Source organism: Amphiura filiformis, chromosome 4 (assembly GCF_039555335.1).
Source record: "Amphiura filiformis chromosome 4, Afil_fr2py, whole genome shotgun sequence".
Classification (NCBI taxonomy): Eukaryota; Metazoa; Echinodermata; class Ophiuroidea; order Amphilepidida; family Amphiuridae; genus Amphiura; species Amphiura filiformis.
This window is the reverse complement of record NC_092631.1, coordinates 81,112,926-81,137,644: the sequence shown is the minus strand read 5'-3', so window position 1 is coordinate 81,137,644 and position 24,719 is coordinate 81,112,926. Positions and strand designations below refer to the sequence as shown.

The following is a 24,719-nucleotide window of genomic DNA, read 5'->3' as shown; positions in this document are numbered from 1 at the left end:
TTTGCTCCTTTGTGAGAATAACAATTAAATAATTAAAGAGTTTAACTTCAACACTACACTATTTTTCGCTCACCTGGAACGTTTTCACTAGTTCGACTAGCGTCTTCAGCAGATGGTGATGCTGTGATTATATCTTGTCTACAATCGGGATATCTCTCACTGATGACGTCATATGATTGACAGGATGACGTCATAGGATGTTACGATGTAGCGCCGCCCCCCCTGGGCATCAGCAATACACATAAGGACTCAGAAACCAAGACTGAATCGAGACAAAGGTCTAGAAATAGACCCCATCTGGGATAACTTGCTGATGCCCAGGGGGGCGGCGCTACATCGTAACATCCTATGACGTCATCCTGTCAATCATATATTGAGAGATATCCCGATTGTAGACAAGATATAATCACAGCATCACCATCTGCTGAAGACGCTAGTCGAACTAGTGAAAACGTTCCAGGTGAGAGAAAAACATTTTATCTACCACTACGTATGAATATCCACTCGTATATAACAATTAAATATTTTTCATATTTTTCAAAACATCAATTCAGTTGGTGTTCAATTTTCAAAAATATTAAAACGTTTTCTTAATTTCCTTGAAGAATATTCAAAGTTGTATTTATGAATATTATCGATCATCCAGGTAGATTCTATTGAACTGGACTTACTGTTTTGATGGAAGACTGATCTTGAATTGGCTCTGCATTCTTGACCTGTGACATCACGGTGGTTGGAGTAACGTCACACGGGAGTCGGCGAGGAATTTTCCTGATGGTGGGTTAGTAACTCTTGTGGCGTACCCGGGGGGGGGGGGCACTCGCATTCCCCAGCTATACGGGTATGTGCCGCGGCGACGACCCCCTTTTTCAGAGCCGCTAGCCGTTCCTTAGACCCACTAAATTCATTGATTGCCGCTCTTGAAGCCCAAAAATTTTTCTAGCCGTTCCATAGACTCTCAGATCACCGATCTCCGCTCTCATTGGCATTTTGATTGGCGTGTTTTCTGTCCTACTATTTCGAGCCCAAAAGCTTCAAAGGGAATTTTCCATCAATTTCTTCCCCATAGCATTGAAACACATTGTAAGGAATAAGGTGGATTTTGGGCGGGATTTTGGGCTCCTTGTACTTTGTAGTAGTGGCAACACTGGTTGGTTGATTGTAAACAGTGATTGCAGCACTGCCGGCCGGCGAGTGCCGAGGCCTTCAGCTGATAAACATTTTGCTGGAAATAAATGATTTTGAGATCTCTTTTGGGAATAAAATTGCCAAATATAAGGAAAAGTACCTCAAATAATTATGTACACGTCCTTGCAGCTGGCCATAACAGTGAATTAAAAGGTAATTTACGATCTACTGGTTTAGTGCCAATAGTGGAATGGTTGTCAAATTCTGCACACTTCACTCAATCGTCTCATGTATGCATGACAGTTCAATGTAGCCTAAATGTTTTTCTTTAGTAATTACGGCACTGAAAAAATATTTTTGTGGGTTTGTTTTTATGGTGGGCTTAATATGTAATGCTGCTCGCTGCTGCTATAATTATCAGTAGGCTATAGGTAGGTCTGCAGGGTCTAGTAATTTTGATCCGAATGCTGTTTTGCTTTGCTGAGATTTCCATCGTACTCGTAGGCCACCCCAGACCAAATTTACATTAATGATTTTCTTGATCAAAGTGAAATCGATTCCTTCAAAAATCTGTGGCAAAAACGTAACGAAATTGAGCCCTGGTTTGGCCTGCATGGTTTAGTTCCGAGACCCCATTTTCAGATTTTGGCGGCTGATCAGTTCCCAAGACCCCCCTTTTGGCTGGTTAATTAGTTCCCAAGACCCCTTTTGGCCGGCCAATCAGTTCCCTAGACCCCCTTTTGGCCGGCCGATCAGTTCCTTAGACCTCGAGTGCGAAACTGGCGGTGGCACACCCCTACCAAAAAAAAATTCGAGTGCCCCCCCCGGGGTGGCGTAGTCCTCCTCCGCGATTCAAAGTTGGTTCCGCCCTGCGAACATGTATTGCTTCTGTCACCCCTCTTTCGTACCACGTTTGTACCTCTTTTTCTTTCTTTGTCGAGCACAATAACGTCCTTATCCTCAAAGTTGTGAGGACTTTGAATCGCGGAGGAGGACTACGCCACAACTTGTCCAAGAGTTACGATCCTACCACCAGGAAAATTCCTCGGCGACTCCCGTGTGACGCCATATCTACCATCGTGACGTCACATGTTTTAATGCAGAGCCAATTCAAGATCAGTCGGCCTGATGATGCGTCGTGGATATGACGTGATACCTAGCCATCAAAACTGTAAGTCCAGTTGAATAGAATTATAATTTAATAGTTAATTTAACTTTCCAATCAAAGTTCTACTACGATAAAAGAGCCAAATATTCACCATTTTGGCTTAAATATAGTGGACTATATTCAAATTCAAAATACAGACCTCTGGAAAAGGCAACTGGACTATATTCAAATATACGGAAAATACCAAGGGTTATAACTTCAGACCCCAAATAAGTCATGGTATAGGATACAAAATAATTAATGTATATATTGTAACTCTTTCATGTTCAGCACATGACTCAATTTCGACAAAAATAGATTCAATCCGTTTTTGGAAACAAACTCAGCAAATGGATGTCGTTATTGTGATTAGATTAATTAAGTGAATACCAAATGAAAATCGTTTTACCAATTACTTTAGGTGGTGACGTGAAAGCTCGTCCATGTACTTTAATTTTATGTACATGTACATGTATTGTATTGTATTGTATTGTATTGTATTGTATTGTATTGTATTGTATCGCATTGTATTGTATTGTATTGTATTGTATTGCATTGCATTGCATTGCATTGTATTGTATTGTATTGTATCTGTAAAGTGTGCTGAGGCTTGTGGATTAACGTCTAATCATTGTGCCTGTGCGTAGCGCACTATAAATCACTGTTTGTTTGCAAATATTGCAAATGTTTTTCAAATGATGCATTTTAATTACCCATTATAATTATTGATGCCATACATGATATAAGAATGAAAACTGGAAAGAAACAAACGGGAGTTTTTGTCAGTGTCGGAGTTTTTGTCAGTGCCCTATAAGTCTTTCGCTTTGTTTTGTTTTGCTTCTCTTTTTTGGCTTTTTGTTATGTTGTCTGTTTTGTTATTTTCGTAATAAATCTTAACTATCTTAACTATAACACCCTATGGCTTGATGCTCATCAGTGTTTCAATATCACTAATGTCTTTCCCGTCTGCCCATCGAAATGGTCTATACCTGTACATCTTTGTCACGCACTCTTACTAACTTGATTCGTTAAGGTGTTGCATGCGACGATATGGCCAGAATAGGATTATCTTTCGCAACACTGGAATCAAGACACACTGAGATTCCCAACACTTATCACATACGTATTAAGATCGAAGCGATACATGCATATACTGCAGAAGAGATATATTTAATAGTGTCATCGTTAAACCGACAAGCGCGCGTTTAAAACATGTATGAAGTCGTAAACTAAAACCCCGCTGCTGCAATTATTCACGATGTTCAATAGTTAATAGACGTGCAAATGTTCTGGTTTTATTACAGCAACTCTTACTGGTACAACCGGTCAATGCTTACATAAAAGGACCAGAGGAAGGGCAAGAGGACGTAGAAGATTATACCATACTTACTACAATAGTTGAAGAATTTAATTCCACAGAGGGCCAACCAAGTCTTTACCCCTCATGGAGGAGTTTAACGAACAATTGATGTGTTACTTTAAATATTATGAAACGGCACTAGAGCTGGAAGAAGAAGGTAAGAGACAAATAGTTATAACCATCAAATTATTCATCTTATTATCTTTCATCGCTTATTTTGTTCAATTCTGTTGAGGCATAACTTCAGAATACCTGCCTCTCCTTGTGCTTTATGTTTAAAGTTGTGATACGGTTTGTTTAAGTATTTGGATTGAGGTTTAGGGATCAGCTTTGGGGTAGGATTCGGAATTTGAATGGGGAATGGGCATTATGCAGATGTTGCGCTTTCTATACCAGCCATTGAATTCAAGAGGTGACGGATTTCGACGTCCACTTGAGAAAAATCTAAATTGAAATATAGACAGATTTCCCTTATGGTATGTTTGGAACTCCCCTTGAAAGAGACGTCGTATAACCTTTGTTCCCATATCCCACCATAGTTTTTCAAAGCTATAGTTTCGAGACTGTCACTATCCGTTACGATATTATTTTGGTATACGTTCTATATCCGGGTACACGCTTAACAGAACATATTCTGACAAACATCTATTATAAATTAGGCAGTTTTGCGAATTTGTAAGGTTAAAAACATTTATTTTCTACATTATTTCGGGAAAAGTTCTTTCCGATTTCAACATACTGCATTTACTGTCCGTTTTCCTATACACAATACACAGTGCTCTCACCATTGACGCGCGACCTTTACAAATAGTGTATGTTAAGAAGTATATGCATTTGCCTAGTTAACATCACTGTGTGAAAAATAACCGGCCAATATTTAAAGTATTCTCCAAACTTCTAGCAAATATATTTCTCTAACATGACCTAAAATTACAGCTAGGTTAGATGTTCAGAAATAGTCGCACTTTCGTAAAATATGAGTGAGGGCAAGGCATAGCTAGCTCATAGCTAGCCAACTCCCCGTGTTAATTGAATGGAGATTTGACCGAAATATTGGTAACGGACCGCTCAGTTCTGAAGGATGCCACAAAAAAACGGTACAAGCTACATTTAAAGTTTTCTATGAAATTCTAGAAAATATAGTTTTGTAACATGTCCTAAATTTTTAGCTAATTTAGGTGTTTGGAAATATTCGCACTTTTGTGTTTTAGGAAGGATATGTAAACGACAGATAACACCAAAAATATGAAGAAATTATTTCCAAACCGTGTTAAGTCAACAATCATTATGTTGCTCATTTTCAAGAATGCTGGTTAACAAAAAGCAGACCATTGTCTCATTTCGTGAACAAAGGTCCACATGCCATTGTTTCCTTGCGTTTCCTTTATAATCGGTTACCCAACTGAAGCTATAATACCAGCTCATTGCACAACCAGAGAAGATCTGATTTAATCAGTTGAGCTGTTTTCAATGAGTGTTATCTTGGTTTAATAGCTTTTAATGGGGTTTAAGTCCTGCAAAGGTCGTGGTGAATTCTACTGTAGACATGACTGCATCATGAGTAAAACATACAAATAAACTCTATGCATTTACACACCACGAAATACGGATGATCTGCTAGTCAAACAAATTAGTACTACTTTGAACTCTAACGTCATTAATGCATTATGCTGCTGAAATTGTGTGTATAATTGTTTTAAAATTATTTAAACAGATACATATAATATGACAAAGGCTATCCAAAAAAAATTAAATATTTTTAGGTTTAGTAATCGACAATTACTGTTATTGTTTGTTCAGATAAACACATTTTTCCATGCCTATGATTATGATATTTTCAATAACATAAATGTATATGCAATATAAATGGAAAAAGAACACGCTCTTGGATATTTGCATTTCAATATTTATTCACACAAAGAACACACTTAATGGTCGAATCCGTGAGATAGCTTTAAGCATCACGAGAGTTTTTTTAATGTCAAACCTTATAATTTCTTTCATGCGTGATATGTTTCTCTAAATAATATATATAACTTATCTATATAAATTATATCTATTATGGTTTCATAATACAGTATTTACACTGTTGATACTCTCTTTGAGTTATTTTCTTAATCATTGGGATTTTATAAAACAACAATGATGATGCATCGATAATGATTATGATGAAAAAATAAACGCTTCAATAATATACTAATATACAACACGATGTAATAAATTAAGTATCGGATTAGCATAAAGTAATATTTTACGAGGAAACCCTGAAGCCAGAAAACACACGGTAACATATTACTTGTTATTAATTGATAAACAAAAATAATTGTGTGGAACGTGTTAACTTTTAAGTCAGCGTAGAAGGAGTGTGTTTGTTTGTTTGTTTGTTTGTTTGTTTGATTTCTGTTTGTTTGTTTGTTTGTTTGTTTGTTTGTTTGTTTGTTTGTTGGGGTGGAGTGAGTCGGTGTGAGGTCGACGTGTGAGTGGTTGGGGTGTCGATGTGAATTATGTATGTGTGCGAGTGGTTTATACTGAGACTAATCAATCTTACATCACTTTGATTCAATAAAAAGGAAAACAAAGATATACAGGTCTGGATCAGTACCCATGTTGATGGTGGCACGCAAGACATAAGTATAAACACACACAAATACAAGACATGTTATACAGAAAGGCATATAATATAAAATTACAATCAGAAAAGTAAAAAGAGCAGCCTAAAAACAGACCAGACACCCAGATAAAAAATTTAAAAATATTAGATTTCTGAAACGGTGTACAAATCCAGGAAGGCTCTTGTTTTGAATGAAATACTGAAAGATGAAACAATTGCAAGATTATCCATGATTATTTTGAAGGATGTCGGGTTATTGCACAGTTTCAAGATTTCTTTTAAACGATGAATATTGTCTGGTGTAATGTATCCTCTTGAACCTACTTCTTAACAAATAAGACTAAATTCGTAACCAGAGTCATAAGCTTTAGCAACGTTGAATTCAAAAGGGACAGTGAACTCAATGATGACTAATTTTTTAATGTTTTTCCAAAAAAGACAAATGTCCGGAACCAGGTTTGTAGTTGAACATTCAAAAGGAAATGTTGTGGGGGAAAGAATGTTAGTTGCTCTGGTTACCAAGTCGGACAAGGTTTGGGGAGATTTAACATCATTAATAAAGCCCAATTTAATGGTTGACAATATATATAATTGAGAAAGTTGTTGTGTCTCCATGTGAACCGACCTTGTTCAAGGTAAGTTTCCATTAGTCTTAGGTTTATGTATGTTAGAGTGTGCTTTTCTCAATCAATATATTATATATCAATATGTGCCTTAAACGGGGTCTTACATATAAAAATGTAAAGTATATAAAATGATCAGAAGGAAGTTATTTTGGCAAAAAACTAATTCATTGAATAAAGTTATGCCTGTATAAATTATTGTGCAAAGTAAAATATATCTTTCATATTGGCAGAATTCACCAAGGCCAACACTGAACTGGAATGTTCAAAGGAAAACATGCAACTGAATAGGATATAAATTAAACGCTATTTAATTATCTCATTTGCATTCATTGCACTACTATGTGTAATAAGCAACAAAAAGGTAAATTACTTGAACTAGTTTCCCATGCCCGTTGAATTTGTGCAATTTTGATCAATTAGCGGTCTCGTTCAGTAGGAATGGAGAATGAATTAGCTAGTCTCTGTTAAAATGTCATACCAATTAGATCGTGGCTTACTGAAGATATTTGGGATATATGGCATTTTAAGCCTGCAGTTCAGTCAATTTAATTCACTTTTAAACTTCAAATTGACGAGGATCCTTACCCAAACCATTGAATTACTTTTTTAGGGGTATGGATTGGTAATTAACTTCAGAACAAGCGTGAAACATAGCCATGAATGAATAATTCAAGATTTCACAAATGTCTTTTTTTTTCATCGTGATATCTACATAACCAGTGACTCAATAACGCTGAACCATATGAACACATTCGTGAAAACAGCCTCTTGCAGATTACCGGTTTTCGCTTTTACATTTAAATGCTTCTGTTATCATTAATGAATAGTAAATATTTAATTGGATGTTAACATAGTTTAAAGGAGATTTCTTAAGTTGAAGGACTATTATTAATAAGATATAGTGCATTTAAAATTCGTATAATTCGTCAGAGATTTAAATATTTGACATAAAGTGCTGTAATGAGTCTAGGGCAAGGTCTTTCTGTATTTGGTAAATGATTCATTACTCCGTCTTTCGGAGGGGGCGCTCAGTCGTGCCGTTCATATACATGAATTTATCTTACAAAAGAGTAGGGTATTAACCCCTGCCTGTCCCAAGCTGTCCCGGTATGCTCAAGCGGAACTTTCCGATCATCAAATATCTCTCTGGGTTGTCTACCATCGACTTTATGGACGTGTTGACAGTTTAAAAGAAAGTATCCAGTTCGATTTTGGTTTATAATTCAAAGATGGGGTCCTAGATCAAGACCTATCAAATGTATGTTACAGACAAATTTATGAAACACTGTGTTTGATGCCTCATTTGTCTAAATCGGTGGAGAATTGATGACACAATGGCCTTTTGAATGCACCTAGCCAGGATTTTAGTTGCAGTCATTCCTATTGATGTGGTTTTACTGCTTCTCAAGATTCTTCATAAAGGTACACAATATAACAAAGACGGACTAAGACTATTTGACTCCACTTCATGTGTTTTATTGAATACAGTAAGTCCTCCCTCGATGCTCTACACTTCACAGTCAATATCTGGTAACTGCCAGATATCTGCGGCGCATGCTCTCAGTGAGACGTCTGATGCGCTCATGAGTAGCAGGACCAAATCAATAGGAATTATCGTAACTTTTAGAATTGAGGTGATTGCATTCAAAAGGTCACTGTGTCATCAATTCTGCATTAATTTGGACAAACGATGTATCAAATAGTGCGAAATAAATTGATCAGTAACATACCTTTGGTAATAGTATGTCTTGATGTAACACCCCTTCTTCTTTATGGACAAAAGTTTAACTGGATACTTTCTTTTTGATATATGATCATTATGCGGCCCATACACGATCAATTTGATTGATCAATATTGGGGACCCTAGAATAGATGCAAGACTGGATACAAAATAATCTTCAATATTATTGAAGAGATCTAATCTAGTTTGATTTTATTGTAGGTTGGACAACAAAATCACTATGTTCGTGTGTGCAGTGCACAATGGTAGAGTGTGTATCCATATTTGGATCTAGGGTCTTTGATCAATCAAATTGATCGTGTATGGGCCGCATTATTGCATGATTGCTCATTATGTTTTAAGTCGAGTACACTCGGGATAATGTATCTCCAAAGTGATTTCAAAGTCCCGGGGAATCCCCAATATAGAGAGAAGAAAGTATTAATTTATTGCAAGACATTGACCATGACATCTTATTTTCAAACTTTGTAGTAACATTATCTTTATAAGTTGAAGGTAAATGTCAAACCTCGTATTCAAACTAAAGGCAGTTCTTTGCGCACAGTATACACTAAAAAGGCCTCAATAGATGTGAAATTAAAGATTCGAATTGGTTTCGTATTATTTCATCTGTCTGTAAGAATGTCTATAAATATAACAGAAAGATGTAAATAAGAGGCTAAGTTGGTGTAACGATTGATGTGTTGAGTAAAAAAACCTTTTTTCTCTCTTTATCCAGAACTCCTCACCCATTACTTTTTGCTCTTGCATTATAAAATTGTTAGGATTCAGAGGGAATTACATAGTTATTACAATGTCTAGTAGTATTTTAATACAATAATGTTATTTGAATGGGGAATGGGCATTGTGGATATGCAGATGCTCCGCTTTTCTCATGCCAGCCATTGAAGCTCATTAAATTCAAGAGATGACGGATTTCGACGTCCACTCGAGAAAAATCTAAATTGAAATTATTACAGATTTCTGCTCTTTTATGGAAGAGACGTCTTATTACTTGCCGAAAGACACACGATAACATATTGCTTGTTATTAATAATATTGATAAGTGCATGTGCGTCTATGATAGTCGGACAGAAGCAAAAATAATTGTGTGGAACTTTTAATTCTGCGTAAGGAGTGTTTTTTTTTTTTTTTTTTTTTGGGTGGAGTGAGGTGTAGTGAGGTGAACGTCTGAGGTGCGGGATGTGGGTGTGCATTATGTATGTGTACCTGTGGTTTATGTATGTGTATGAGGAGTGGGCTTTTATCAATCAATGTGTATTTGCTTTATTTTTTGCTTTTTTGTGCTGATAATAGCCTAAATGCATGTGTACTTGCCTTAAACAGAGTATATAACTTCCATATAACCACATAGGTATACGTCGAAGCCAAATTGATTCCAAGTAATAAGACATTTTGCAAAAACAAATTCATTGAATTAAGTTGGGCCTGTATGAATTATCGTGCAAAGTAAACATATACTTTTGCAAATTGACAGGATTCACCAAGGCCAACATAGACACTGAAGAAGATATTCCATAGGTTCCCAATAAGGAAAATATGTAACTGAATATAATATGAATTAAACGCTTTTCAATTAGCTAATTTGCATTCATTGCACTACTATGTGTAATAAGCAACAAAAAAGGTAAATTACTTGAACTAGTTTCTCATGCACGTTGAATCGAAGAATTAGCGGCCTCGTTCAATAGGAATGGAGAATGAATTAGCTTGTCTCTGTTAAAATGTCATACCAATTAGATCGTGGCTTACTGGATATATGTGGGGTATATGGCATTATAAGCCTGCCTTTTAGTCAATTTAATTCACGTTTACATTTCAAATTAACGAGGATTCTTACCCGAATCACTGAATCACTTTTAGCGGAGTATGGATTTGTAATTAACTTAGGAACAACATAGCCTTGAATAATTCAAGATTTTACAGGTGTCTTTTTCTTTCTTTCCTTTTTTTTTCTTCTTCTTTTGCCATTCTTTCTTCATCATAATAACTACATAACCAGTGACCCTATCACGCTGTTCCAAATGAACACAGTCTCTTGCAGATTACCGGTTTTCTCTTTTACGTTTAGACGCTTCTGTTATCATTAATGAGTTGTTAATATTTCATTGGATGTTAACATAGTTAACGAGAGATTTCTTAAGTTGAAGGACTATTATTAGTTATATATAGTGCATTTAAAATGCGTATAATTCGTCAGCTTCAGATGTTTAAATATAAGCCAATAATCCTATAATCATTTGTATTAATTATTGGGTAATCACTTCCGCTCAATTTGACATAAAGTGCTGTAATAGGTCTAGGGCAAGGTCTTTCAGTGTTGGGTAAGTGATACATATTTAAAAAATATTTCTAAAGTTGAAGGACTATTATTAATTATATATAGTGCATTTAAAATTCACATAATTCGTCAGATGTTTTTAAACATCTGACGCACATTACAGCACTTTATGTCAAATACTTAAAAGTATTTGACATAAAGTGCTGTAATAGGTCTAGAACAAAGTCTTTCAGTATTGGGTAAATGATTCATTACAGTACTCCGTCTTTCGGAGGGGGACGTTTAGTCGTGCCGTACCTATACATACATTTATCTTACAAAAGAGTAGGTATTAACCCCCTGCCTGTCCCGGTATGCTCAAAAGGAACCTTTCCGATCACCAGACATCTCTCCGGGTGGTCTGATGATCGCCAGAGCTGGATTATCGCATTAGCGTGAAACTCAGAGTTATAACTTTCGTTCAACAAGTTCTACACGTATAATATAGCTCTGATTTAATTAATGCATAGCGCACCCTGCATTAAGATGATCATCTTTCTCCAAGTTACTAAACAAGCAAATAACTAACTATACTAAATAAATAAATAAATAAATAAATAAATAAATAAATAAATAAATAAATAAATAAATAAATAAATAAATAAATAAATAAATAAATAAAAGATGAAGGTGAAGAATCGTTTTATCATGAATAAAACATTGTTTGACTACATTAACTATCATCGACTATATGGACGTGTGGGCAGTTCAATACGCTTCATGGTTCAAATATTATTGCATGATTGCTTATATTTTGATTGCTTATATTTTCTAGTCGAGTACACTCGTGATAATGTATATCCAAAGCGAATTCAAAGTCCCGGGGAATCCCCAATATATAGCGAAGAAAGTGTTAATTTATTGCAAGACATTGACCATGACATCTTATTTTCAAACTTTGTAGTAACATTATCTTTATAAGTTAAAGGAAAAGGTTATACCTCGTAATGACTTTAAAGGCAGTTCTTTGCGCATATTATACACTAAAACGGCCTCAAAAGATGTGAAAATAAAGAAGCGAAGTTGTTTCATATTATTTTATCTGTCTGCAAGTGTGCTCCATAAACATTACAAAAATATACAAATGAGAAGCTAAGTTGATGCGACGTTTTATTTTATTATTATTATTATTATCATTATTATTATTATTATTATTATTATTAATATCATTTGTTTAAATCTACTCCAAATATTCATCAAATAAATATTTCACAGTAAAACACTTTAATCGACAAGTTTTCACAAACTAAGTGTTTTCATATTTCATCAACATTACGACAAATGGATCGTTGGATCGTTGAAAAGGGTTTACGTTCGGTTGTACCACACCTGCAGTAGCTGATGTTGAATCAATCAATATCACTATCGCAGGCGTTTTTTGATAATATGCTTGATGAATATTTCATCATAGCTATTTGACCAATATCATCAAAACTTTGAACGTTAACTTTCAAAAAGAGTGCTCATGGCACCCAACTTTAGAATGAATACGATTTCGAATAACTATACTGTACGACGGTAAACACATTCTACCAAGCTAGAAGTGTTTTCTTAACATGTTTGAAGAAACGAAACGTAACCAGACAAAGAGAAATAACGTTGAAACCTCAACATTCGCACAAAACAAATTCAAGCCAAAAAAGTGATTGATTCCAATTGTTAAACCTCCAAACTACCAACGAAAAATTTATTTTGTTCGAAATAATTTTACAAGAGCTAAATGAAAATCATGGATTTTACTGTAAAAAATCTATGGTGCGCCTCACCCGGTCAATTGTGATGGTCGGACCTACCCCGGGTAATGTGTTTAGGTAAACAGTTTGTGACTAAAATTAACGCAAAGGACGGATTAGCTTTAGTCGTTTTGTCATAAACACACACGTTTATATGGCAGATGAAAAGCCACTAGTGTGATATGCCGTGAGTAATTCAATGTGATATTTTAAGTTTCTTTACAATTTAAAACTTGGAACCCCCTTTCAAGAAATCATGCAAGAGTTTGTTTTACGACATCGATCGGTTGCAATGATAATTCAGTAAAGAATTATTAATATCTTGGACATCACCATAATTATGTCTCACTGTCATCATACAATCCATGTGGCTATAATAAGGTGAAGGGACTTTCCAGCTTAACTTATTTGGTATAAAAGTTTCTCGTGGCAGATTTGGATCCAGAAAGCTGTTGTAGGCTTTCTAATGTGTTGGTAGTCTAATGTGTCTTCAAAGAAAGGTTCCTGTGAATTACCCAGACATTTTTCATAGCCAATAACTTTTAGTTACTTCACAACATTTTGGGCGCACTACTTTTGTACAAATAAGAAATGCAACAATTACTTCACAACAATTATATAATGATCGTTTGTCTAACACCTTGCTATTGTTTCCTTTAATGAAAAGTTTCATTTAATGAAAGCAAAAATAATTACCTACTTATCATGCCTGCATCGCTCTTAGACAAACAATACCGTATAGTAATGCTAAGAATATTTTACTGTATGGCCCAAGATGAGACATCTTAAGGCGTAAACAATCACTGAAGCTGTTTGAAAATAGCGGTGAGAGGTTTATTTTGTATTTATAATAGTGGTACAACATTGTATAAAAACAATGTGGGCGTCATGTAAAATCATGCAAAATCAGTCGGAGCTCGGAAATGAGATATAGCCAAACAAAGGAAATATTTCCTCTTTTTTTCCCTTTTTGTTTTGGAAACTCATTAATTGCTCATATCTTTGGAACTAGTTATTCAATTTCAATACAGTTTTCTGTAAAATGCAGCTTTGTTAATTTGCCTAGTTCCGACTGATTTTGCTTGATCGCATCACATTATGTTCTACAAATCTTGAAAATTAACAATGAGAAGTACCAAAGTGTGTAAAAAATAAAATAACTCTACATTGTGATTTGAAAATTAACTAAACCATTACTTTCTATTGTAGAAAAATACAGCACAATTAGTTAGTGCTTACTGCTGGTCAATATTTGGAAATAAAGGCCAAAAATGTACGTTTATAAAAAACAATTTTTCTAATCTATTTCGTAACCAATTATAAAAAATAAATACAAAATAGATATTAAAATCATAAGCTAACTCTTAGCCTATTCTCAAAGTTTGAATGTTCAGATTTGTGCCCAGTCTTATAATGTTGACCCAATTTCCGTCAAATTTCAATTTTTCCCATTAGACTTTAATTGCCAGTTAGAACCAACTAAAGGATTAGGATTTACATATGTTTGATTTGACAAAACAAGATAACAATTTTTCCCAAAAGTAGTGCATTTTTTTAATCATCAGTAGACCCACCTCCCTGGCGAAAACACTTTCTGGTCTTTAATAGAACTCATTCTTTTAAGGGTACACGATGTATTGTTGGTAGAAGCAGCCAAAAATCAATTTTCATTATCTGAATCAATATGTTATTGAAAAATAACACTTTGTTTTGCAAAAGATCATTCTACAAATTATATACTTTGAAAACGTGCTTGATTTATTGCTGTTAATGAGTTATGTACGTTTTATAAAAGTGTTGTTGTTTCAGCCTTCTTTACAATATAACTCAAGAACCACAGGACCTAAAAAGTAAATATGTGATATATACATTCTTCTACATGCTCGCTATGAAATGATCAATACAATTTTTGCCAAAGTTTACTACATTCACAAGATGCTGTCAATCCTTAAATGTAAATTCAAAACGTTTTATGAACTTACTATTACTTTGATTTGTTCTTGTAAATGTATTCATTTGGACATTCGAATGGTCAGTATAGAAAATTTGTCAATTTCCAATTATTTCCTAAAGTAGAATTTCAAACTTACATATTAAGTTATAACCATGCGGTCTCGCGATCCTGATATATGTGTTAAATTCATCAAGTTCATAAAGTTTTAGTTGCAAGCCCGATGCTAGGTGCTGAATTCTTCGCCTTTGTCAGGATGCTTTTATGATAACTAAATTATAATGCTGCTCCCCGGTAAGTTCAATAAGGGAATGAAACATTGACGTACTCGGTTCCTTAGTTTTCTGATGTGTTTAACTATTTCATAGTTCGCAGAAAGTTCACCTTCGGGATTAAGTTTATGGTTAATGCCACACGGGCTTTAGTTTATGCTTCATATTTGCTTAATATAGTTATTATGCTTCATTATGCTTCTTCCTCAGCTTTACGCGAATTCCAAAATTAGGAAAGTTCTTGCACTGTTATTTTCGTTGGGGAGCACGGCTTTGAATTAGATGTCATGGAGGTTTATATTTATCCCACGCATTATTTTTACTTTGGCTGCAGCCATATGTACTTAGTATCTTGTTGAATTCCATCATATCATCATTCTTCCCAATTTATTTTACAGATTATATAATGTCATATTTCGTTTTTTGACACCAACTTCTGCCTAAAAAACGATTATAATATTGTTAAAAATAAATACAAAGAATGGTCACACAAAGACAACCAGCCAATGAAGCTTGGCCTAAAATGATAATCCGTTGTTTATGTACATTGATATGCATGTAAATAAACATGCATTTGTTTCATCAAAATGGGCCTTTTTTTTTTTATTATAATGGGCCTTTCAATGAACTCCTAATATATGGCATATTGTATATATGGCTTTGAAAATGTTGTAGCAAGTAGTAAGTACCGCTGATCATATTCTCAAGTTCATGTTCTCTGCAGGAAGGTGTCTCGTCTTACAGGATCTTCTTGTAATTTGCAATTCTGCATCTTTCTACATGTATAAGCCCTTATTCTCCCGCCCTTACTTACTGTGCTGCTGTTTGGAATCCTTATCAAAATTGTCTTTTGGACAGATGGAAATAAATAAAAAATTTGATAAAAGTTGATAAAAGTCAATGACTTATCCCAGTAGTTGGGTTTAATATTCTGTTTCAAACTTGCTAACCTTCCTTTCTTGAATACTCTCATCCCTCTGTTGTAAACAATGATATGTATCTTCACTGGACCTGTCACAAAAATACATTTATGTGTTCTGTCTTTGTATCCTTTCTTTGTCTGTGGAACACACTCCCTATATGATTTGATTAAAGTGTCAAGAGGGGGGGGGGGTGTCAGAATGATTGACAAGAAGTGTCAATGAGAATTTCCTGTGTGGAGAATAAACAGGCTTATTAACTTGGTCAGATGTCCTTTTGAATAATCTATTTCCACTCCTGTGTCCTATTGAAATTGTCTGGAGTGGTGATGCTTGGCATATCACAACGTTTGATAAACTTGCTGTGAAGAAGAAATCGATCCTACGCAATTCTAGTAATGACCAATTGACTAATGACAGGTGGATACTTAACTTATCTGATCCTGACATGTCCAATGCAGAAACCCGACTTCTTCTACGTGGTTTGAACTATGCTATTCCCTCTGAGAACATTCCGCAACTTAGATCGTCTCTACTGTTCAATCGAAATTACAGTATTAAGGTATAAATGACCGTGAAGAACCTCATAATGCTGTCACTTCTATCTTGATAAAAATGTTCAGTCCCTCAACATTGGCAACAACGAGCTCTACAAGACTTGAGGCAAGATGAATCTATTCACATTCTTCCTGCTGACAAGGGACGCGCTATCGTGATTCTGACTGAAGGACAATATTCTGATAAGCCAAGCAACTCCTCAGCTCAAAAATTAATACACGCCTCTCAAGTGCGATCACACAGGAGGTCGTTACCTTCCTCTAGTCAAACCCGACACACCTTTAAGACCCATTGTTTCAGCCATTGTCTCGCCTACTTACAACATAACCAAGGTTTGATCCGCATACTTCAACCTCTGACTAGCAAGACTAGACATCATGTTAAGGACTCGCGAGATTTTACTAGTTTTATTTCGACTGTGACCGTCAAAGGCACTGAGATGCTAGTATCATTTGATGTAGAATCCTTATTGACATCAATTCCTGTGAATGAAGCTATTGATATCCCCATGGACCGACTACAACTTTAGTTGACATGACATCACGTTTCTGACATTAGACGCATGTTGGAGTTACACATCCGACAGGCTTTGAAGCTCAACAAGCATGACAAGTACCCTTGTAAGTTTGTTCATGACTTTACATCACGACCTGCTAGGACTGACACGACTGACGAACCTAGGCCTAATGCTACTGTCATCTTGCCGTACGTAGCTGGGACCTCTGAACCTATACGCAAAGTTCTTCGGAAGAAAAACCTTCACGTTTACTTCAAAACGACCAATACTCTAAATCAGCAACGTGTACACCCCAAGGACCCTATTCCTAAGGATCTCCAGCGAGGAGCTATCAATTCTATACCTTGTGGATCTTTTGACCAAGTTAACATTGGTGAAACTGGCAGAACTTTGGAGAAGAGAACTGGTGAACACAAGACACTGACTTTGGCAACACACAAAAATCAGCAGTCGCTGATTATGTGTGGCAAAACCAACATTATATTCCCCCGTCTATCATTGACTGGGACAATACCAATATTTTGGACATGAACACCAAATGGTCTAAAATGAAGTTCATGAAAGTCAGACATATCCATACCACGCCAGACAATTTTAGGGACAAAGGAGTGGACATTTCTACTGAATGGAATAGCTTATTCAACAAAAGGACCTCTGACCATGTTAATTAGCCTGTTTGTTCTCCACAGAGGAATTTCTCCTTTTGACTCATTGATACCTATTGTCAGTCATTTTGACATCCCCCTCTGGACACTTTATGTCAAGCATTTTGACATGTCCTATTGACGGTTCCCTGGCCTAGTGTATATAAGGCGTATGGTCATGTGTATTCAGTTGCTCTGAAGATGGCACTCGCTAAAGTTCTGAAAGCTCAGCCCTCTGAAAAGGACTTCTCTAGGGAAAGATTAAATTTTACTCAAACTCCCTATATCTGTCCGGTCTGAAAATTATCTTTCTTCTTTTAGGAATCTTTGCAAGGAGCATTTGAAGAAATTCGTTTTATTACTGTACATTTTTAGTTGAACAATTATCCATCATATAGACCTTGGTGTGTTTCGAGTGTCTGATTGAGTGAACATGATTTTCAGAATGAGGATTTCTGTGAGGTGCATGGTGTACAGGCTGAGTCAAAAAGAAGTAAACTCATGTTTGAGGGGCTGTAACTAGAGATCTGAAAGAAATCTGCTAAAAATAAAAAGTATCTAAAAGTCTAAATAAAAAAAAAGAATTGTTGCAATTGCTCACAGCAAACTCAAGTTATTCTCATTTGAATACAACCACCCAATTTTGTAGCTGCACACGGTTTCACTTTCCAAGTACCTTTCTGTCGACGAAGTATCATGAAACTAAGAGTCCCGCTGAAGTTCAGCGTCTTTTTCGTGTCCAATTTCCCGCACCTAATCGGATTCCATGTAAGGGAGCAGTATATAAGAATGTGAACAAGCTCAATGTGCATGGGACACTAAGGAACAGACAGCCGGAAGCTTCAGACAGACCTTCTAGAGCACAAGTGAACGTTGCTAGAGTTAGACATGCGTTACAGCAAGACACAAAGATCAGCTCATGACGCAATCCTTTACCCAACATTCCAAAATAAAGCTTCTGCCGGATCGTTCGTAAAGACATGAATTGGTATCCCTACACACTGGCAGAACTTTGGAGAAGAGAACTGGTGAACACAAGACACTGACTTTGGCAACACACAAAAATCAGCAGTCGCTGATTATGTGTGGCAAAACCAACATTATATTCCCCCGTCTATCATTGACTGGGACAATACCAATATTTTGGACATGAACACCAAATGGTCTAAAATGAAGTTCATGAAAGTCAGACATATCCATACCACGCCAGACAATTTTAGGGACAAAGGAGTGGACATTTCTACTGAATGGAATAGCTTATTCAACAAAAGGACCTCTGACCATGTTAATTAGCCTGTTTGTTCTCCACAGAGGAATTTCTCCTTTTTGACTCATTGATACCTATTGTCAGTCATTTTGACATCCCCCTCTGGACACTTTATGTCAAGCATTTTGACATGTCCTATTGACGGTTCCCTGGCCTAGTGTATATAAGGCGTATGGTCATGTGTATTCAGTTGCTCTGAAGATGGCACTCGCTAAAGTTCTGAAAGCTCAGCCCTCTGAAAAGGACTTCTCTAGGGAAAGATTAAATTTTACTCAAACTCCCTATATCTGTCCGGTCTGAAAATTATCTTTCTTCTTTTAGGAATCTTTGCAAGGAGCATTTGAAGAAATTCGTTTTATTACTGTACATTTTTAGTTGAACAATTATCCATCATATAGACCTTGGTGTGTTTCGAGTGTCTGATTGAGTGAACATGATTTTCAGAATGAGGATTTCTGTGAGGTGCATGGTGTACAGGCTGAGTCAAAAGAAGTAAACTCATGTTTGAGGGCTGTAACTAGAGATCTGAAAGAAATCTGCTAAAAATAAAAAGTATCTAAAAGTCTAAATAAAAAAAAGAATTGTTGCAATTGCTCACAGCAAACTCAAGTTATTCTCATTTGAATACAACCACCCAATTTTGTAGCTGCACACGGTTTCACTTTCCAAGTACCTTTCTGTCGACGAAGTATCATGAAACTAAGAGTCCCGCTGAAGTTCAGCGTCTTTTTCGTGTCCAATTTCCCGCACCTAATCGGATTCCATGTAAGGGAGCAGTATATAAGAATGTGAACAAGCTCAATGTGCATGGGACACTAAGGAACAGACAGCCGGAAGCTTCAGACAGACCTTCTAGAGCACAAGTGAACGTTGCTAGAGTTAGACATGCGTTACAGCAAGACACAAAGATCAGCTCATGACGCAATCCTTTACCCAACATTCCAAAATAAAGCTTCTGCCGGATCGTTCGTAAAGACATGAATTGGTATCCCTACACACTACAGTACCGTCATGGACTTCATCCTGAGTTTGCATGCATTGTTTGTTGAATATTAATTAAAAGCAAATGTTGCATTTCAACAATAAATCCTGTTTAGCACTTTGTTGATTCGTCGAAATTGAAATGGATGAAAATCAGCTACAAAAATGGGTGGTTGTATTCAAATGAGTATAACTTTAGTTTGTTGTGAGGAATTGCAACAATTCTATTTTCATTTAGACGTGTAGAGTTTGCTCTTTTCAATGATATTTTCAGTTATTGCAGATTCCATACAGATCTCTAGTTACAGCCCATTAAACATGAGTTTACTTCTTTTTGACTCAACCTGGATATGTGGTCGGTTGGGGGCTCTTGTGTATGTATGTACATCTCTAATAATAATAGTAGTAGTAGTAGTAGTAGTAGTAGTAGTAGTAGTAGTAGTAGTAGTAGTAGTAGTAGTAGTAGTAGTAGTAGTAGTAGTAGTAGTAGTAGTAGTAGTAATATTATCATTATATTAGGACACCTTATACTTGATTGATGGGTAGTAGCATAATACACGCGATTGCGATAATACAGAATAATACTTGGCAGCGACAATATGAATGTAGGAAAATACCAAGCAATATTTTCATCTGTTGTACATCTAGTCTTGACAGATCAATTATAAATATCCTGTAATTCTCATGTGTACAAATATTTCAGTCAATCAATGTCTCGGATTCTAAGAATAATAGGTTCCACTCAATGCTATAGTCTCTAAATCTATATTTTCAATTGTAGAACACCTTATGCGAATATTGTATTTCTCTTCGGCTTGAGCTTTTGTTTCTTTTACATGTCGTGAAAAAAGTAACATATTTCACGCCTCTCCGTTCTCCCATTCAGATCAACTCATTCCATATTTTCGATTTCTTGCTAATTATTACCGTATCAAATGAAAATTAATTACAATCTGTTTTGTTTTCTTCTTAATTCTTTGTTGCCTCTATTCCCTCTCTTTTTATTTACTTTACATTTGTAGGAAATATGTCGTGATGATAATAATAATAATAATGATTGATAAACCAACGGATAGATTATTTTTACGACGAAAGCCTGAAACGGAAATCACACGATGACATGCTGCTTGTTATTATTTGGCAAGTGCTTGTGAGCGTCTTTTTGTCCGGGCTTTTTTGTTCGTCACAACTAAAAACAATTGTGGGTAGCGTGTCAACTAGTCCGGTTGCCAGTGGGTATGACGTTGTTTCGGTATCCATAATTTTGTTATTTATAGTGGATATTGCTTCCCCACCAACCACATAAATAAGTTCATACAGAAGTTAAAATTCAAACTGCTCAAATGTTGTTGGAAAGTTCTCCGAATTATTCCTCTTGTCATGGCGATCTAGAAAAAGTATACTTTTGCCTATCTGTGACATTACCTTCTGGAGTTATAAGCCATTAGGAAAAGTTTTCTGACATTTCCCATTCACCGTGTGTAGTGAATTGACTACGTAAAAATCAGATACTCATCGGTATAGGCTAACTGCATGTATCCACTCCTTTCGAAAGCTACATATATCTTTCTAAACAAATGTATTTAGGCCAAAATATCACAATTGATATTTATTTGAATATGCTATCTTCATATAACATGCCAACAAATTATAAATCTTTAAAAAAACCCGACATACGTATAAGAGTAATTTCAAACAAGAATTACATTCTGTTTCGTAGTGATTCTAGGCCCAATAATGCTGTTGACAATACATGGTACCATGCGTTCAGCGCTGACATGTACAGAAAGCAGTGTGCTATCATTAATACTACGTAAAGTCTATTCATAAAGATATCAAAAGTCAAACAAGAATATACTTTGGTCTAACATTTAATATTCATATCTAACCTACTCTGCACTTATTCGACAATAAATAAGTGATATGAGGCTTAATAATGATACCTGCGTCTTGACTCTGGAAAACAATATTTTTTAAAAACCTTATTTTGCATTTAGTTTTTTAAGCCACCTCGAGAGCCGCCTACAGGATCTCAATTTGCATTTAGGTTTTTATTGCGTTGCAAAGTAGCAAAACTTTCTTTATATATGGCCCAATTCGTGCCTGGAAAAGGCTATCCCCGCTTACAACCTATCGACAGGTCTGATTTCTATAATGAGGTGTCGCCGGGTTTGCATATAAAACCAAATCTAAACACTATGAAATTCACGACCAAGCTCACATTGGGTGCCCATTCCTTTTTAAAGGAATTTTTATTAAGCCACCTACAGGAAACAAATTTGACTATAACTACGAAGAAATATATGCAAGATGCCTTATCACTAAAGTTAAACAATTTTCAGAGCCATTTGCTCTAGGTAGCTTTTGTCAGGGTCAGGGATATTTGTCTCATAGTCCTGCTTTTATGAACATAGGTTATTACAAGAGCCAATAAACATTCAATTAACTATATGGACTCTTTGCCGGGTTTAAGGGCTAAATATGTCATGCGGGGCAAGATTAGATAAAGGCATACAAACTAGGGTATGAGATAATTATTAGGAATTATTTCCTAGCCTCTTAACCAGAGGGATGGTGGGCTATATATCTATTCAAGACACAGGATATGTAAGGGATAAACTGTGCATATGAGATGTGGGGGCAAGTGGCATCATTTCACCGCCGTGAAAAAATATAATCATTATTTTTTGGGGACACCCGGTATATAATAAAATAGACAAAACAGGTCAGCATAAAGGCTTTTAATGATGAAATCAACGGTGCATTCAAATCCTTACCGTAACGGTTTAAATGCCTGGATAAAACGATGGGCAAGATGTGTACACACACATAATTATCAATTATAACATATAATTAAGTTACTATAGTGAACATCGTTCTAATTGCGACTAATTACAATCGATTGGATTTACTTGCTTCTAATTCTAATAATAGGAATCAAAATGTCATAAATGTCGTGAATCATTGCGCAACTGAAGATATGTGCACTTCCATTGGTTCATATGCCTCACCATCTTAGCAATTAATGTTAACATATATAAATGTTTTTTCATGACATTATTCATGTGACCTCTACTAGTAACCCTGTGAATGTCAAGTTCACAACCTGCTTAAATGGCCCGCATTCCACTAATTCCCTGAGCAAGCTGTTTAAGTGACATAATTCACCACGAGGTGTCATTACCTCGGATGTTCGGCTCAAAATTAAAAGGGAACATATTTGATACCGTTTCCGCGTGCGTTTGCAGTCTTCATGGTTTCTTCGTAAACAGGAAAAAATATTTTGTTTGCACTCCGATGACCATATTTAACGGCTGTTAATAATTAACATACTGCAGTTACTGTCCGTTTTCCTATACACAATACACAGTGCTCTTACCATTGACGCGTGACCTCTACAAATAGCGTACGTTAGAAGTATGGGGATTTGCCTAGTTAACGTCGCTGTGTGAAAAATAACCGGCCAATAATTATTAAAAGTACTCTTCTAAAATTCTAGAAAATATAGTTTTGTAACATGTCCTAAATTTTTAGCTAATTTAGATGTTTGGAAATATTCGTACTTTGGTGTTTTAGTGTATGTTATAGGTAATAGTACATTGCCTAGTTAACGTCGCTGTGTGAAAAATAACTGGCCAATATTAAAAGTACTCTTCTAAAATTCTAGAAAATATAGTTTTGTAACTTGTCCTAAATTTTTAGCTAATTTAGATGTTTGGGAATATGCGTACTTTGGTGTTTTAGGAAGGATATGTAAACGACAGATAACACACAAAAAAATATGGAGAAATTATTTCCAAACCATGTTAAGTCAACAATCATTATGTTGCTCATTTTCAAGAATGCTGGTTAACAAAAAGCAGACCATTGTCTCATTTCGTGAACAAAGGTCCACTTACGATTGTTTCCTTGCGTTTCCTTTATAATCGGTTACCCAACTGAAGCTATAATGCCAGCTCATTGCGATACCGCACATATAAAACAGACACATTTGCACAACCAGAAAAGATCTGATTTAATCAGTTGAGCTGTTTTTAATGAGTGTTATCTTGGTTTAATAGCTTTTAATGGGGTTTAAGTCCTGCAAAGTTCGTGGTGAATTCTACTGTAGACATGACTGCATCATGATGGCCCATCCGGGCGATCGTAAAAATCATCATTTTGGTACCTAACATAGCCTGTTAGTGGTTCAGCCAACAGCCGCGTATTTTTTGACAAAATGGGGCACTTTACATGAATCTGTAATTTATATACTTGTTTACCCAGGTTGGTCCGTGAGGGACACATGTTAATCCATGGGAAATCCATGGACCGTTCCAAGCTCGTACAATAAAAATGCACAAGCCCGGATAGGCAGTGTAAGCTAATAAGATGCATGCTTGCACATATAGCTTTGATAAACAAATCAAGAAATGAAACAAATAGCAAAGAAAGGACAGAAGGCCACTCCCAAACACAACTGTACAATTTTACTCTTAGCCCTTACTTCGTGAGAGAGGAAACTGGAATTCCAATCTCAATCCCCGATGCAAAGGCTGAGCTACATGTATTTAAATGTGGCTTCAACGTCAATACTGCTGTTTTATTCGTTTTTTGCAAATTTCAAATGACAATTCGAATGACTTATCCTTCACTTTTAAGCAATTTATATTTTGTTACATTTGCGTTGGGATCACTGAATGCATTTTGTGTTATGTACGCATAATTTGTTGAGAATGGGCTGTATTATTATTATTATTATTATTACTAGTGTTGTTATTATTACTAGTGTTGTTATTATTATTATTATTATTATTATTATTATTATTATTATTATTATTATTAATATTATTATTATTATTATTATAATTATTATTATTTTTAGTAGTAGTATTAGTATTATTATTATTGTTATTATTATTATTATTACTATTATTATTATTATTATTATTATTATTATTAT

The 24,719-nt window shown here is 35.5% G+C and overlaps 1 protein-coding gene across 1 annotated transcript in view; it reads left to right on the top strand.

Moving 5' to 3' along the window:
- The window catches only part of LOC140151504 (corticotropin-releasing factor receptor 2-like), a 223,384-nt gene that overhangs the window by 133,420 nt on the left and 65,245 nt on the right, over positions 1-24,719 (top strand). Inside the window, exon 2 of the mRNA XM_072173863.1 lies at positions 3,580-3,792. Within this exon, the coding sequence (XP_072029964.1) occupies positions 3,720-3,792 (73 nt within the window). The 5' untranslated portion in view covers positions 3,580-3,719. The remainder of the gene's footprint in view (positions 1-3,579; positions 3,793-24,719) is intronic.